The 17,239-nt window shown below is 43.5% G+C and overlaps 2 protein-coding genes and 1 long non-coding RNA gene across 3 annotated transcripts in view; 2 read left to right on the forward strand and 1 right to left on the reverse strand.

The window, feature by feature from the left end:
- Window positions 1-17,239, forward strand: part of LOC117586041 (hemicentin-2) — a 63,316-nt gene that overhangs the window by 26,293 nt on the left and 19,784 nt on the right. The window contains exon 2 of the mRNA XM_034275886.1: window positions 22-867. Within this exon, the coding sequence (XP_034131777.1) occupies window positions 747-867 (121 nt within the window). The 5' untranslated portion in view covers window positions 22-746. The remainder of the gene's footprint in view (window positions 1-21; window positions 868-17,239) is intronic.
- LOC117586039 (dynein regulatory complex protein 9) lies at window positions 6,676-8,189 on the forward strand. Its single transcript, XM_034275885.1, has 4 exons — window positions 6,676-6,846; window positions 6,908-7,505; window positions 7,566-7,715; window positions 7,773-8,189. The coding sequence occupies exons 1-4, from the start codon at window positions 6,771-6,773 to the stop codon at window positions 8,098-8,100; spliced, it is 1,152 nt and encodes a 383-aa protein (XP_034131776.1). The 5' UTR covers window positions 6,676-6,770; the 3' UTR covers window positions 8,101-8,189.
- On the reverse strand, window positions 13,935-14,639 carry LOC117586044. Its single transcript, XR_004573970.1, has 2 exons — window positions 14,362-14,639; window positions 13,935-14,306 (listed from the first exon to the last, which is right to left on the reverse strand). It is a non-coding gene; the product is annotated as an uncharacterized LOC117586044 (long non-coding RNA).

Consider the following 17,239-nt stretch of genomic DNA (forward strand, 5'->3'; position numbering starts at 1 on the left):
TTGCCTTTTGTTTCATTCCAGATAAACGCCCAATGCTCTCTGGATTTAATTCGATTTGATTCGAAAGAAGGGACAGATGTTGCTTCTCGCGGCGGGGCAGCCCAGAAAAATGGCCAAGAGCCAGCGTTTATTTATGGCCCAAAGAGGAGAAATCACATTAGATGCAAACTGCCTGTCGAAATGAATGAAACATTGAACACCAAAAATAAATATTAAATAAAAACAATTTATGAACAACTAACGACATAAAATTGCCCATAAAACAAAAGGGAGAATCCGAAACAAACCGTCCGCAAATATCGCAAAAAATAAATAAAGCATAAAACGAAGCAAAAAGTGAACGAGAGCGAAAACTATTATTTGACAAACTGTCAGTCGGCGTGGAGCTCAGTCGAAGGTGAAATTTGTGAACGTTTGCGATATTCTCGAGTGGAATCTCTGCTCTGCTCGGCTGGGCTGTTTATGACCGTTGCGTATACGCGGCGTTGCGTGTTCCGCAGTTTCAGCAGTATACAGCAGTCCGCAACTCGCAGGCGCTGGTGTTAAATGCTTTCACATATCTGTGGTGCGGCTCGGGCCGCCTTCTGCGCTCCATCATCGCTGGCTACAACCACATCCGCCATCATCCGCCAGTGAAAGTGCCGAGCTGTGCATTATTTCCGCGTAAGTGAACATTTTCGCCCCCAGAGTAAGAGAGCTCGAGCTCCCCATCCGATCCGAGTGTGTTGACTCTGCCGCTGAACGGCATGCGCCTGTGGAGGAATCGAAGTCGCAGCAAAATGCATACCCTCGAAACGGGCCCCTGGTCCGTCCATGGGCCACAGCTGACGCAGCTGCTCCTTGGCGGCATACTCTGCATGACAATTGGTGAGTTTTTCCTTTAAATTTAAGACTTAAAATGAAAGAACCGAATATGTATGTAGCACACTTACGCCCCAGGGAAGCTATCGCCAATTAGCGACTCAATGGCTCAATATCTCAATATCCGCTTGTGCAAGCAATGTCAAAGGCTGAACAGCAGCAGCCGCCAATGCCATACGATAAGTGGGTGATGGGTGGTGGCATGCTCTGTGGCATGGAAAAGTTGCACGACATTTGCTCTTCAGCTGACGGTTGGAGCAGGAGGGGGTGGCTCCATTGCAGTTGCATACATTAAAAATGAATGAGTGCCTGGCTGGAACAGATGTTGCCCCATGCCCCAGGATATACCTACCTCAGAGGCCGACCGCCTTCTCCCCCATCTCCTGTGAAGCAATTTACAAATTTACAACTGCCAACGACAACAATTATGATCTGTGTGTCTCTGCATGTGTCCACGTTCTGGAAATTGCTCTGAAGGAGCAGCAGTAGCAGAAAAATATTCAGAAAAACTGTGCAAATAAAGGGTGAGGAAAATGATTTCAATGAACTGCATAAAGTGGTTTTGTTAACACGCGCGGACAACGGTAGAACGGTCCGGATTCCATTTCCCCTCTGCCTTAATTTGTTTCAATTGTTGGGAATTCTGCGGCACTTGATGTCAAAACAATTCCACTCACTTAGCCGTTGGGAGTGGATGGATGATGCCCACCTGAAAGACTCTTATTAAATGCATGGACATTGGTCTGCCCGCCCCCAAAAGCCTGCAATATCCAATTTTTTTGGCAGCCTCTGTCCCTGTCCCTGTTTCTGTCTGTGTCCCTGTGGCTGACGTCGATCGGTAAGCACACACTCGTGTGTCTGACATCCACATATGCATCTCTGACTGACATACTCGCACACACTGAAGTGAAGAAACAATCGAGGGCAAAAAATAAATACGATTTATGCTGGTATTTTCATACAAATTGAATCCTTTGTGCCGGGCAGGCATGCCTGGCACATAGAGGCAGAATTTAAGGCAGAATTTCATCCATTACTGGGATTTAATTAACTGCAGAAGCTGCTTCTCGATGCAGAATCAATTAATTAAAACCAAAAGCTTTTGTCTTAGTCCATCCTTTCTGGCGATGACATTTCTTGTCGGACCTGCACATTCATCTGCTCTTTCATTTCGTTGAAAGTAAGACATAAAATTGAATTTTCGCATGATTTTCCCTCATTGCTGTCATAAGAAGCTATTAGCGTACTTACGGCTGTCGCCCCAAAGGTCGCAGACACACAAATGGGGCACCGCCGAGCCAGCAGAGCGGAAACCTAAGTAGAAACCACCAAGAAAAATAAGAAGAAAACGAAGCAGAAACTGGGAAAAAGCCAAACATGAAAAGCATAATTCACGGAGTGCTACAAAATGTGGAATTGTAAATGATCAGGCAATGCCACAGCCACGACACGGCACGGCACAGTGCGAGTGGAAGCCAAGGCAAAGGCAGCGCAAAACTCTAGTCAGAAAAGCGAAAACTTTAAGGAAGAGGAGAAGACTGAAAGGAACGTGGCGTGCAGGAGGGTGTAAAGTATGCTAGGGGAAGCCATTAAAAATTCTTTAAAATTCGCAGTACAACTTGGCTATTTGTATGGTATAGAAAAACTTGGCCACACACACACACACAAAACAGCAGCTGCAGTTGCAGTTGGCGCCCATAGGTATGCTATACTATTTTTTTAATAATAACATTCTTAAACTTTATTGAATTTCCCTCTTCCCGTCGCTCCACTCAGCGCTTTTCCTCTCTGCGACCGACTTCTGCGTGTAAGATTGATATATTTCTCATTTTCTTTGCTTTTCTCCACACTTTTCATAACTTTTGCTGGAAATTTGTTAGCATTTAAAAATGATTTGCAGCTGTACAACAAAAAAACGAAAAGAATGAAGGAAAAAGAAAATAAGTCTGCTGTTCATTTGCCTTAAAGTGCGGTATAAATCCATTGCCCCGCACTTCAGTACTATCCCTAGCTTGTGGTTTAATGTGCACTGCCCTACGTACACACATACATACATATGTATGCATGTTCATGTGTATATGCCCCACTTTTCCATTTTCCACGCTGTGCTCTTCTTAACAGAACGGATCTGTGCATATATATAAATTATGGCAATAAAAATAAAATCAACAGCGTTGCGCTGTGCCTTTGGTTTCTGGATTTAGTTTCTCTTCGGGCGAAAACTTTTCACTTTCCTTTTTTTTTGCCCATTTTCCTGCCGGGGACATTATTTTTGTGCTTTCATTTCCGTCTGTTTTGTCTGCTTGATTTTATTGCAGTTCGCTTCTCAGTTGTGCCACTTTCTTCTTTTTTCTGCTCCTGCGAAGTGATACTGGCCCGTCTTTTTTTTTTGGTTTTCTTTTCCCTGAACTGCTCTTCTTTTTTCTCCACACCAAGCTGCTCTTCTTTTTGAGCTCCACCGTTCGTAGTGCTCTTCCTTTTGAATTCCTCTCTGCAAATAAATATCACAAAAATTCGCTTCCCTTTCCGTCGGGGATTTTCTTCGCTTTTCTTCTTTATTTCTGGTTGGTTGTTGCCTTTTGCTACTTTTGGGCTGCTGTTTGTGTTTTTGTTTATCCTACGCCGCGTATTTTCCCACGACTCCCCACAAAACAATGAAATGAAAAATTATGGCCAAGCCGTCCCTCTGCCCTCTGCCCTCTGGTCACTGCCTTCTGTCGTTGCGTGTGTAAATGTGTTTCTGCCATCAATTTTTATTGCCAGCTGAGTGTATCAATAAATTATACATAAAATTTTGTAAAGCATGGCCAAGCAGGAGTCACGGGTGGAAGGAACTGTAAAGTGCAGTTGCCACGCCCCAAATGACTTAAATTGAGCCATTGAATTGATTTTGTGACCGTAAAATGCATTCGGATTTTGCCAATTTCTCCACTTTGACTTTAACGAATTTCTGTGTGTGTCTTTCCATTCACTTCTTTCAGGTTTTCTCTTTCTTTCTGTCTTCCCGCTGTCTCTCTGTACATTTGATGGATGGCCGAGCAATTTATTTTTAATAAGCTTACCAAAAAGGCAAATCAATATCCAAGTGCTTTTCCTTTCTCTAACCACACAATTGCCAGAAGCTAATTGTAAGCATTTGCGGTACGAGGACTCGATTCAAGAGAGATTCTCAGACAACTTATTTAGGAATTGGGATGGATATCTCCCACCCTGCCCGCAGAACAGACAAGCAGAAACATTAATCTTCTAATCCACAGACAGACATCCACACACACATGAGCCATGATGTCCTGCCTCAATCATTTCCCTACTCAGCAGCTGCGGCTGCTGCTCTTGTTGCTGTTGCTGGCAAAAAACAGGAAGGGAAACAAAAAGGAAAATCAATATATTCTATATCAATATTAATGGACTTTCAGTTGCCCACACACAGAGAGAGGGCTACAGCTACGGGACTACCTACAGAGACAGGGATAAAAAAGTGTTGACAGCTGCTTTTATTCACCTGTCAGGCACACAAGCCGCTAAACTGTTGATAAGCAGGCGGCCAACAGCGTGTCATACATGTGGCCCAGACCCCGACCCCACCCCAGACAGAACCATGGACCAGGTCGTGCAGGACAGCAGACGCCAAAGAACAGGAACGGCAGCCCTGAGCAATAAAAATCCATCACAATCATTTATCAATAGGGGGGGGAAGGTATTGTGGGTGTTGCTCTCTTCTCAGTTTTTTCGATGTGCGGAAAAGTGTGTCTAAAGAAATATGGAAATATCAAATAGTCATGTAGCAGAGTTAAAAGAAAATATGTCAACTGTCCGAAAAGGAAACTTTTGTAAGGGCCCATAAACACCATCAACAGCAGCGGCAACAGCAGCAGCAACTCGGACACAGATCCTAGACGAAAACAAGAGAGAGAGAGAGAGAGAGTCGAGTCCTGGCGATTGTGTCACTGCTGGGACCTGCTGCTTGTCACAGTGCATAAATGTCAAAAAGTTGGAGCGATGATAAATGACATCAACTGGCAGTCGCCTATGGATTAATTTGCTCATGAAATAAGAGTCGATGAAAACCGTAGACTATTCGAAGGAAGACAGAACAAGGCGATGAAAATGAATGGCAGTCAAAAATCCATCAAAAGAAAGTCTATAAATAGAATGTTAGGCGTGGGGTTCCGGGGCACTTCAGTGATCTTTTATTGGAATATAGAAATTACATTAAACGCAAAGACTTTTGCTCCCATCAATGGCATACAAGAAATTCCAGGAATCTCTCCTCCAGAATTTTTCTCTGATCTCTTGTTTGGCCAAATAAATATTTTAATTAAATCTCGTCTCTTGGTGTTTCGCTGTTGGTGTCATCTGATGGATCTTTAGCATAACGTGAACATATAATTCAATATCCATTTCCATTCCTGAGGCCCAGACTGCAGCTGACAGTTCAATTCCAATTTTCCCCAGCGCCGCCTTTTTTTTTTTTGGTGGCGAGTGTCTCTGGTGCGTCTTTTTGCAAGGCAAATGAGAGTCGTGCCAAGTGGCACGCCCAGTGTGCCTGTATCTGAAACTCAGACACCCCACCCACCCATTCAGACGGCCACACAGGATAAAGATAGAGCGAGAGAGAACAGTGCAGTGCAGAGCAGAGGCTCTCAAACAATATCTGATAAGCTGCATCATACATTTGCATACTTCCGGCAATTTGTTTTTGTGCGAACCAAACGAATCGAGACAAATGCAATAAGCGCAGAGCAACAGCAACAAGAACAGCAGAATGTGACAGAAAAAATGGATTGGAAAAGCACAACAATGTAACGAATTGTGCTGTACTCTTTAGAAGAGAAAACAGTGTAAAAAACTGCAGCAAAAACTGTTCAGGAAATAATGGGAATCATTCAACTGGGAATCATTCAACCTAGGCCAAATATCAAATCGAAACATATTCAATTAAGAGTAATATCTGCTCAGAATTCCAAAGAAGATTAGTAGATTTGCTTCATTTTCTTACCTATTCTGTCACACCCTTCCCACCAGTTAGAGTATTAAAACACAAAGAACATGGCGAATAAAGATAAATCCGAAAGAGTTCACTGGCGCATGCTGCTCAATTCGGATCCAGTCGTTGGTTGGGAGTGAGGATGTGAATCTGCAGGCGGAGGCGGAGCCGACTGAGGCTGTCCGCGTTGTGCATACAAATTACGGCACAGCTACACTATTGTTCCCCAAAAATGCACCACGAACACCACACCGACACAACTGCAGCAACATCCCCTCTCCACCCCAGCCTCATGCATTTGTTTATTTAGGTGCATCGTCTGTGACGGTCTGGTGCAAGTTGTTTGCCATTTGCTCTACGCCACTGCTATGCGCGTCTTTTGCATGGCCAAAAATATTGGTGGCCATAAATTTTTCTGGCAACATGAAACACAACACAAAAGTGACGAAGAAAAAAAAACAAAACCTGAAGCTGGACCGGGAAGTGCAAAGAGAGAACTGAAGCGGAAAGCGGTGCATTTGCAGTCACAAATTCCCAGGCATTTGTTTAGAAACTTTGCCCCCAGCAGCAGCAGCAGTATTAGACCCGTCCCGCGATGCAATGTCATCCGTGGAGCTCTGCCACTTGACTAAGTTTTGAGCTCAACCAACGAACTTGGGCCAGAGATGGATGTGGGTAAGGAAGGTTCTGTCTGTCCCCGTTTTGTTTTCTGTGTAAATACGAGAACTCATGTCCATAAATTGGCATCATCGTTCAGGGAGATCAGAGTCAAACGGCACAGAATCTCTGTGCATTTCAATTCAGAATTGAATTACACTGACAGGGTAACAGACACACACACACTTTTGGGAATCTGAATACATATTTTAGATGAGCAAAAAATAAAAACAAGCAACAAAAACAAAAAACACCAGACGCCAAGATGAGTATGACGGAGATGTTGCGTGGCAAGAAGAAGCCGGAGGAGAAGGTGAATGCCATAAAGATGGCACTACATGGTGGGTAAACAGAACACCAGAATCCTCTACAGATAGACAGGACATTCATGAATACCCACAGATTTCTCTAGTGTGCGGCTCATACAAATTGGATGTGTAATAGATGTGGTGGCCGAGTCGATAGAACGCGTTAAGATCTCAATGATATTGCCGAAACTCTTGGACAATCCCACTTTTATGGCCAAGGTCCTCAGGGGCACCCAATACGAGAAGGCCGTCGATCTCGTGGAGTCATTTGTGCGGCGCCGCGAATTCATACTGAAGGAAAAGCGTCCTCCCCTGATGGACCATGGTATAATTAAGATCATCGACTACTTCCAGCGGAACCATCAGATGTACAAGATGTTCCCCACGTTCTACAACAATATGAGGGAGGACGAGAAGAAGCTTCTGGTGGCCTTCGAGATGCTCTTCGATTTGGCCAAAGAGCGTTTGTATCGCACTTCGGCGGATGTCATTGCCCAGGAGCGGAAGCTGCATGCCATGTATCTGGAGAACGAGGGCATTAAAGCGAATGTTGATCTCCTGAAGAAGAAAATCCACTCGCAGAAGATGACACTCAAGTGGAAGATGGCCGCCAAGGAGGCCTATCTCAAGAAGTATGAGGATATGTTGGCCAAGAAAAAGCGAGAGAAAAATGAACGGATACAAAATGAGATGTAAGGGCCAACCCCTAACATGAGATCAATAACTTACTCACTGATTTCTCTACACCTCAGGGACAAGAGCACTCGGATCGTGAAGAAGAATCAAAAGGAAAGTCTGGAAAAGCAGGCGGTACTCGAGGCAGAGCTGGAGAAGGATCGCCACATCTATGAGCAGACAACAAAACAGAATCTCCATCAGGAGATGGAGGAACGCGAGGAAAAGTGAGTGTCGCACGCATAGATCCTGCTGCCAATAACCAAATAATGCCCCTCGGCCAGAAACAAACTTCTCCTGCAGCTGCAAGGCCTCATTAAGAAGTACGATCACAGTATTCGCGACAAAATGGTTGAGAACTTGGAGCTTACCAATCAATACGCAAAAGCTAAAAAGGAGTTGGATGCCTTCTTGGTCGGGCACCGGCAGATCGAGCGCGTCTACAAGGAAGTGGTGGTGAAGCGCGAGGATCAGGAGCGTCGCGCTCGACAGAACCGCATCTTGAACTTTACGATGAATCGGGCGGCTTCTAAGATACAAGTGTACTGGAAGAAGTGGAAGAAGGCCCAACATAAGAAGGAAAAACGCCTCAAGCAAGCCAAGAAAAAATAAGTCGCAAAATAATTCGCTTCTGAACTTATTGCAAAATTTGAAAAGTTTATAACTGAAATACATGAGATTGTTGGCAATCCTTGAAATAATTGCTGTCATTTCAATAATTCTTTTTGGGATTGCAACAAATTTAATTATTTTTCATTTGGCAACCCTCCAGGCACATTATCTGAAACACTCTGAAATCTGCAAACACTTTGGAAATGGAATAGTTTTGGCTTCCATTTTGCCCTAATTGAAATTCATTCAGCCACTAACTGATTTCGGGGCAGCAGGCGCGGGCCCGGGCCCGGGCGCCTAGGAATTGGCTTATTAGAGGGGAAAAACTAATTTCACTTTTAATCTGCAGACTCCAAAGCCACTTCCATTTCCCGCTCCCATCGTGGTCTGTTCTGTTCCTATCTCTCCATTGGGTGTCATTTGCATTTAAAATGTGTGTGAGCTAGAGAAGTTGCCTTTCCAGTTGGTGTTATATTTTTCGCTCAGTTTTCCTGCTTATTTTTGCTGCTGTTGTTGTCGTTTGCTGTGTGGAAAATGCATGGAAAACGGAATTTTAAGCACATTGTGCCAGGCAAGAGAATGAGTGTGTACCATGAGGGCTAAGTGCAGTCAAGTCAAAGCCGAAAACTGGCGGCCAAAATTCGCCAGAGAATTTTGTGGCATTATGCAGGAAGCTGTGGGATACGGGGCACGGGGCACCAGTAACCAGGCAACCATTGGACCATCGAAACGTAGGAATACTCGTACGGTTGGGTTGGTTGGGTATATGTAAATTACGCGCAAATGCTCATGCTCTGTCATGAATTGTCACCCATTTTCCAACTGAGATGCTTCGACACGCTTCGCCCCCAAAAACCCAGCGCTGGCATATAGACCACAAAAGAGCGGGGGCAGCACACATACGCCACGTTGCCATGATGCCGCCACTGACTTTCCGCCTGACAGCAGGCCACATGAATATATCTGCTGCTAATATCAGGTTTCCTTCCTTCCTCTCTCCCACTCCCACTCCCGTTCACTATCGCTCTTTCTATCAGCGCCCTGCTGTAGCCAAATGGTTTCGAATTGCTAATTTTATCAGCCTGTGTGCACCGACACACACACGCACATGTGTTCCAGGACATTCTTTTTTGTGGGTGCATCCTTCTATAGAATATCCCTTCTATCCTATCCAACCCCTTGGCTAGGGCGCATTCGTTATCGCAGATCTACGTTGGCATTTTATTGTTGACCATTTCGGTTCTTGGGGCCATAAAGATTGATAATTATGCCGGGCTAATACTGTCAGCCGTAAAAATTGATATGAAATGCGGCGGCGGGAAAATATTTTATGGTCCAGCCCCACAGTTTCCTTTCCTCTCGGCAATGTACATAAAACGTTCATAATATCGAATGGAGGGACGGGAGAAAGAGGAGGTGGCATCCATTGAATATATACAACAACAATTGAAATAATGGCAGGCAACTCGGAATCCTATCACAGGACAACGACTCTCATCCTTTGCCACTAGACAGCGCAAGACCACAGTCCCGGAATTGCCTTCAGTCTCTTTTTCTATCTGTGAATCTCTATCTCTCTCCCTCTCTCTTCATATCTTTCTCTGTCATTCTGTGTGTTTCTGTGTGTGGCCTTTGTCCTGACGATTTAATCGCAGTAATGGAAATGTCTTTTTTTATTAGAGATTTTCAGTTGGTGCATATACCACGTACATATACGACGAGAATGTATGGGCGAGAATTCCATTCCTATTCGAAGTATTTGCCATTTCAATTGTTATATTTATTGTGCCACTGTTCGCTGTCGATGATTGCAATCGAAAACAAAAACGAATACCATCCACAGATTTGCATTTTTTTCACTTTATATACCCTATACGAAAAAAGGGGTACAACAATATTTTGGAACACTGATTGGAGATTAAGAATAGAATAGCATTAAGGCAAGCTGATGCTTTTGCAGTTCTTTTTTATTTAGTTTAAAATATGATGAATTTATCCCCTAATAACCCTAATCAATGCATTAATCCACTCTTCACAGAAAGAGTATCCAATCCTCAATCAATACTAATCTTCTCTTCCTGTTTTGGTTTCATTTTGTGTCCTGTCAACCATTTGACATTGTGAACGAGTGCCTGGCCTCCACCTATCTGCTGTGTAGGATGGGTGTTTTGCAGTTGCCTGCATTTGTCATTCAACTAAATCTCGTTGAGAGTATAACTGGTTTCAATATTCATTAAATTAAGTGTTTGCCATTGATTCAATTGTGCCTGGGCTTAAAACGTTGAATGATGGATAGCCGAAGGAAGGCCCACGCTAACCAGCGTTGATATTCATATCCTTTCACTGTCGCTGCTATGAATACTTGGCATTCAAATGTTCTTTTTTTCGAGCAGGCACACACACACAGACCCTCACACCAACAGAAATATGCCAAAAATCCCCTTGACTAGAATGTGCGCCCTGTGGCCTGTCATGGCCGGTGCATTCCATGGAATCTCTGGCATGGCACTGGCACTGGCACTGGCAATGCTACTGGAACCCCACTCCACCACTGGAGCTCCCTATCCGCATACTGAAACCCGCTTTATGTCTGGTTAAGGGTAAAGTATAGTAGAGCCGAGGCTTTTCTTTTATTCGCTGGCAAACAATTGCTGGGGGAAATATGTACTTGCGGCTGTGCTGTGGAGAAAAGTGAGACAAAAACGCTAGAAAGTAGGGGAGCATGGGAGCATAGAGCTAGTTCTCTTCTAGCCATGAGAACCAGGGAATGAAGGCGGCTCCATAATGGCAAGCCGTGGAGATGCAGGAAGCCGGAAGCCGCCAGACGGCGTTCCATTTTCTAAGGCTTTTCTTTCTACTCTTTCGGGGGTTGGGTTGGACGGAGCGAGAAGAAAAGCAAACAACTTTAGCTCCAAACATCACAATATTTTTGGTTAGGGCTGTTGGGGGTTTAAAAGCCCCAAGAGCCGCACCAAAACCGATTCATGAGTGCCGGAAATGCTTTATGAGTTTGGGGCAATGTTTCCTCCGTCGGCCATAAAAAGCGGGCGAACGCCAGGCCAAATTGAAATCTCACTTTGCCTCGCGCGCTCGGAAAGTTCTTCACATTTCTGTTGTGGCTGGCCAACAAGAAAAAATAAAATAAAAATCATACGTATATATATATGTGTATGTCTGTGCTATGCGGTGGAACTAGTTCTTTAGGCTATTCAAAAAGATGCTTGCCAAAAAAAAGCAAAATAAATGGAAAGGGAAATGAATGGCAAAGGCAACGGCAAAAGTAGAAGCTGTGCAGCCAAAATGGCGGCGCGTTGCCTGCAACATCTCTAACTGCTCATAATTTATGCTAACGGCAATTTAAACTTCAGCTGTTATTTATTAAAGTCCTGCCTGCCAGTCAGCCAGTTTGCCAGTCTCCTGCCTCCATGGTCATTGTAAGCCACGTTTTCAATGGCGAAATTCTAGTAAGTGCGGCACAGTGGGGCACAGCGTGCTCTTTTTTTCTCTCTTTAGCACATAATCAAATATTTACCCCAACCTTCTTTCATATCGTAATACCCATAATCGTAATCAAGTGAGGAAGTCGCACATAAATGTTATTTTTAGGCCAAATTTTCCGCACTTCCTGTTTCACTGTTTTTGGCTGCCAAAAAGTGACCCAATTCTGCAGGGGGGCTCGGGCTCGGGTTCTGCCGTTGGCTGTCTGCCGGTTACACTTGTTTGTTTGCCCACGGCTCCAGGCAGAGAGGGGGGAGAGAGAGTGCCATCAAATTGTTGCCAGTGCCACACTGGCACACAGCAAGGTGCAGCAGGATCTGGCTCGTTTCGTATAGGGAGCGAGTGTCGCAGCCGCCTGCCGTCGAGTTAAGTGTTTTATATTTTCGTTTAGCAGCTGAAAGTTGCATCCTTTACTCGGTCAGACTCTACAGAGGAGATGTTGGCGCGGGGTCTGGCTCGGGTTCTGGTCCTGTTCATGGCTTCGTCCCGGTTCTGCATCCATTCTCTGGCACTAAATGCTGCTGCTGGCATCGTTGTTTTTATGCAAAAGTTAAAAGGCACCAGCCAGCAGCAGCAGGAGCCACACAAACAAACACAGAGATATGTACTGCCAGGACGAAGGAAGAGGCGTTGACGCTTTTACCTACACCTTAAAGCACTTTGAACCAGGCCGAGATCCAAGAGGTTTTTATTGGTAAATTGCACAGATTGCGACAAAGTGATATTTATCCCCAAAAAGATACAAGAACTATAATGAAATTTATATTCAAGGTTTATCATTGGAAATTCATGCCTCCCCTTGGAGCAATTCAATTTAAAATTTAATTCAACTTCATTTCGCAAAAGGCGACACAATTACGTTTATTATTCATGCAAAACGTGTTTAGGATGCGCCACAGTTTGCACATGCACCGTATGCCACTTCATCCGCCATCGTCGGTGGCAACATCATTAGATGGCATTATAGAAGAAAAAAAAGGCAGTACAGATGGGAAAGCCAGTAAACCGCACCCACATATACTCGAATACAAAAATAAAAAGTGAGGCCGCAAATGAAATTTTACCTGCTATCAACAAATTGCGCTACTTTGCACGTTAACTGCAGCGGAACAGACGTCGGGCGAACCGCCAACGTCAGACAGCACCAGCAGCAGCAGCACCACCACCAACTGAAGCAAGTTGTTGTTGTTGTTGCAACTCCACTTGATGTGCATGACTTTCAACAAAGCGAGAGGAGTCGCCTCTCTTTCTTTCTCACTCTGTGGTGTGGCATGGGAAGTGCAGTTGATTGCCGACTCCTGGTGGGGCGGGAGGTCGCGTTCTCTGGTTGGAGGATAAGTTAAGCCCACGGACTAGAGCCAAAGAGAAGCTGTTAAAAGCACTGAGGTTACGACGTGTTGGAATTTTTATGCGTTTTAAAGTATTTGCCAGCGGAGTGCAGATCCCCCACCCCAGTCCGTCCCCGTTCCTATGTTCAGTGTCCGTAAAACTGTATTAAGCGAGAGAGGAGCGGGATAAAAAAACTAAGTTATGCGACAGAGCAGAGAGTTACGTACGTACGTAGTACATTGCTGTGGAGCCCATAACAACTTAGCACGTACGTGGACGTGTACGACTATCTGTGTGAGTGGTGGATCCATGTGTGCGTGGAGAGAGGTCGTAATGATGTGGGTGGCTTGAATGACACGTTGCGGAAGTTGTGGCTTAGTTTTGTATGGGTGGCCGACAGTTTATGTCTGCGAGCTTAGCTCAAAAATACGCCAACTTGTTTGCTCAAAAGGCATAAAACATAAAAAATACACAACACACACACACACACACACACAAGTGTGTATACCCCACGCAGAGCACACACTCACAGCACTTACATTTTCCCTCGCACTTCATGGACAGAGGGATGCATGGAATTTTTTACGAGTATTTTGCCATTACCACATCATAAAATCCTTTCTTTTTTGTGTCCAACTAATGATGGATGAACCATAGGTTGCTTCCACAGGTAGTGGAAAGTGCCCGTAAAGATATCAAGCTGTTTCCTCTACCATAACCACATAACCCCAACTCCGCATGGTGAATATGTATATATGTACATATATTTTCCATGAATGTCTCTATTGGGTGGGTGCGGGTTGGAGCAGATTACATTAATTATACACCACACAGTTGCTAAGCCGGCAATGGTATTTCCACACAGTCATACACACATTAGCACATATTTTATGCGGAATTTGGAGTTAAACAAATTGTGAAAACTCTCTTTCCACGCGAACTGCCAATCTCCATTCCTATTATGCATATCCGCAGTGCATGTTTTTTTTTAATATTACTAATTGCAATGCAGCTCGTGAAATTATTGTATTATGAAATTAGTTGGCATTTTGTTCATAATTCATTCGTGATTTGTGTTAATCATAATCATAAATAATATAAAAGATACTTTCAGATAGAAATTCAGTGGAAATTCACACTGAAAATTACGGAATTCGTGGCTCTGCTATTATGGCTGATCCTCTAATGCACTTTTCTGCATGAACACATAAAACATTAGCTGGCACTGTATTTATTAAAGATACCAATTATTAATATAGCCGAGAGATGCTAAGTTTGCTATAGATCTTTCCATACGGACCGTGGCATGTAGGGGTTCATCAACATCAATGCCACAAGATAAATCCAACTTAGATCCAGATGTTTTTAGCTTTGATGATCTGTTGACGACTTTGTTAACAAATTAAATGCTTTAGTGTTTTTGTTTTTACTTACATATAAAGAAACATATTGAGTGTAGTCAAAGGTATTTTTCAGGAATTTCCAATCAATTAGTTAAGCTATGCCGGTCTCAAAACTAACACACCATGCCAAGAGCAGGCAGATTTCAGTTCTATGTTGGTTATGATATTAGTATTTAATTATATTAATTAGAAGAACCCTTTCTCATCGCTATTGGGTCTACGATAAGGCCTACAATCAATGTAGGTACATTTTCGTCAGAGGATCAGTTTCTGTTTTTTTTTTTGCAGGTTGTACTGCTATCCAGCTTTTGTTCTCAAACCTCAAAATCAATAACCGTCTCAAAACTTTCTGTGAAAACTAATTACACAACGCGTTAATCGAATCAATTAGTCAGAATAATTTTCCGCAACAAATCAAATTGGAGCTGCCAGGAGGGGAAAAATTAGCTATGAAATAATTGTAAATTTCAATTGGTACGAACAAACAAAAGCATTTTTTATACAATTCTGTTCAACGCTCGTTCATTCTATTTTGAAGGGTGCACTGGCCTGGGCTGTAAATGTCAAACCGATAAATGCAACTGAAACGACCACAAAAAGCATTTGCCAACGGCGAGCACCGACGCTTACGGTTGCGGTCATCTCTGACAGTTTTAGTTTAGTTTTTCCGACGAAAATATATATCTAATATAAAAGCATAATTCCTGCCATAATTGATAGATACGGGTGGGGTGAGCCCTGCTCCTGATAGACACACTGACAGGCGACCACAGACTATTAGGGTTTATTAAGCGACATCTAATGCCTGTCACTGCTGTTGGATTTTTTTTCTCTTTCATTTCCACATGAACAAATATATGTGTTGGTTGTGCGGTTTTTTCCATTTGATGGCAAATATTTATTTATGCATTAAAACGAGAGAGAGTCAAAATCAGACCAGAGCCATCAGACCAGACCGATGGGCAAAATATTATTGCAATAGTAAAACCAAATATCGGTCGCCATGTTTATTCGAGGCATAATTAAATGCTGCACAAGCTGCGGAAAAGCTCACATATCAAATATTTACTGACAACTGTGGAAAAACCTGGCTGGAAACCCAAAACCCCGAAATAAACGAGTTATAATTCAGAAATTGTTTAGATATTATTCACTTCCACTCGCACTGGCACTGATGCATGATTTTTGTTGCGTTGCCCATAAAGCAAATTTAATTAAATCTCTGGGATGGATCTCATACGGTTGAGGGTGTTCCAAGCCGCATTAATTCAAAAACCAGTAAGCTGAAGGCAAACAACAAGAGGAGTTGACCCAAAAGGTGCCTTTGCCAAAGTCATCTATAGGCAAATATTTACATGCATATGAGATGAATCTCTCCTGCACAGCATCCACCGTGGCACACACCATCCCTTTGCCTTTCCCTTTCCTTGATTCTTCATTGAATTTTCTTTGGCTTCGCCTCAAAGTATGCTGCATGCAGCTTTCTGCACTGCACTTGGCCGAAAACGAAAACGAATTTGCCAAAAGTCAGTTTGCTCCTGCATCCCCACCTATCCTCACCGGCCTTTCGGTACTGAAATAAAATTTTCCCTTGACTTATTGAGATTGAGTGAACAGACCAGGCGACAGGCAAGCCACTCCTCCACCTACACCTCCCTCCTGCTGCTGCTGCTGCTGCTCTTTCTTTGGCTCTGGGGCGTGGCCAAATTGGATTTGCCACGTTACATGACGTCAACATTCACAATGTACACAAACTCGGGGGAGAGCTTCCCACTTCTCGCCAACAAAAAAAAGGGTGAGGGTCACAGGGCGAACAGGACAGGGAGAGATATGCAAATTTATTTTTGTCGTGCCTTTTACTGGCGCTGTTTTAGGATACTTTCATTTTCAAGGTTGAGCCTTCAATTTAGTTAAATTCCAATACATGAAATATCATAAAATCATCTACCATTACTGGTGCTGATATTGGTTCGTTGTCTTGGCCGATTCCCAGCCCAATTAACAATCACACACTTACGAGTCAGAGAGTCAGGTGGTCGGGGAGTTGGGAGATAGAATGCCACACAAAGCGACTCGCATAATTGCTGCCTTCCGGCCTTTGAAAACTCATTTCCTGTTAGCCTCACGGCAGCCACGGCAAGGACTTTGGCTTGAGCCGATGATACACTGCCCAAAGAGATGGCTGAACTTATTTGAATTTGTTTTACGTTTTGAATTTATGAGAATTTTAAGCAAACGTAACATAAATATATATTTTAGCTACTAACGGTAAGAAATTATCTCGAAAATAATGTGGAATGTTCCATAGTCTCCTGTTCTGTCTTCTCCCCTAGAATCGTGGAGTAAATTATACCATTATGAACTGATTTTCTCTACGTGTGCGTTTGGCTTCCTCCCACATGCAGAACTAGAGCTAAAAGTATGCCAATTTGCTCTTAGTCAATATGTCTATGTCGGCGACTACGAGTATGTGTGGCGTTTGCATGTTTTTTTCTAGCATTAATTAACCCTAATTAAGTTCACATTGCCCAGCAAAAGTTCAAGAGAGAAACAAGAGAACGACTAATGGCCGCAGGCTCTTTAAATATTTCGAGTGAAATGATTAAGCCACTGGGAAACTGTTGGCAAAACTGGAGCTGCCGGAAAACTGCCGCCACATGTGTGGAAAGTTTCAGCCAACAGTTTGCGACATTTAACAATCATTTACTTTGTGAGTCCATACTCGTACACAGACTTGTCCTCGTACATTTACATCCTTCGTACTCGTAAAATGTAAAATGTTTAATTAAAGTATGCAAAGTTGTGTCAGCTGCCGCCGTCTGTAAATAACTTCTGGATCGTTGGTTGCCTTCGGCCTTTTTGTCTTGGACTTGGACCCCAAAAAGAATCGTCTCCAAAGGAGTTTTCGT

The sequence above is a fragment of the Drosophila guanche genome, unplaced genomic scaffold (assembly GCF_900245975.1).
Source record: "Drosophila guanche unplaced genomic scaffold, DGUA_6, whole genome shotgun sequence".
Classification (NCBI taxonomy): domain Eukaryota; kingdom Metazoa; phylum Arthropoda; class Insecta; order Diptera; family Drosophilidae; genus Drosophila; species Drosophila guanche.

Coding starts and splice junctions, on each gene's coding strand:
- LOC117586039 (XM_034275885.1), top strand. CDS start 6,771: ATGAGTATGACGGAGATGTTGCGTGGCAAGAAGAAGCCGGAGGAGAAG. Junction 6,847..6,907: donor CATAAAGATGGCACTACATG/GTGGGTAAACAG, acceptor GAATACCCACAG/ATTTCTCTAGTGTGCGGCTC. Junction 7,716..7,772: donor ATGGAGGAACGCGAGGAAAA/GTGAGTGTCGCA, acceptor CCCCTCGGCCAG/AAACAAACTTCTCCTGCAGC.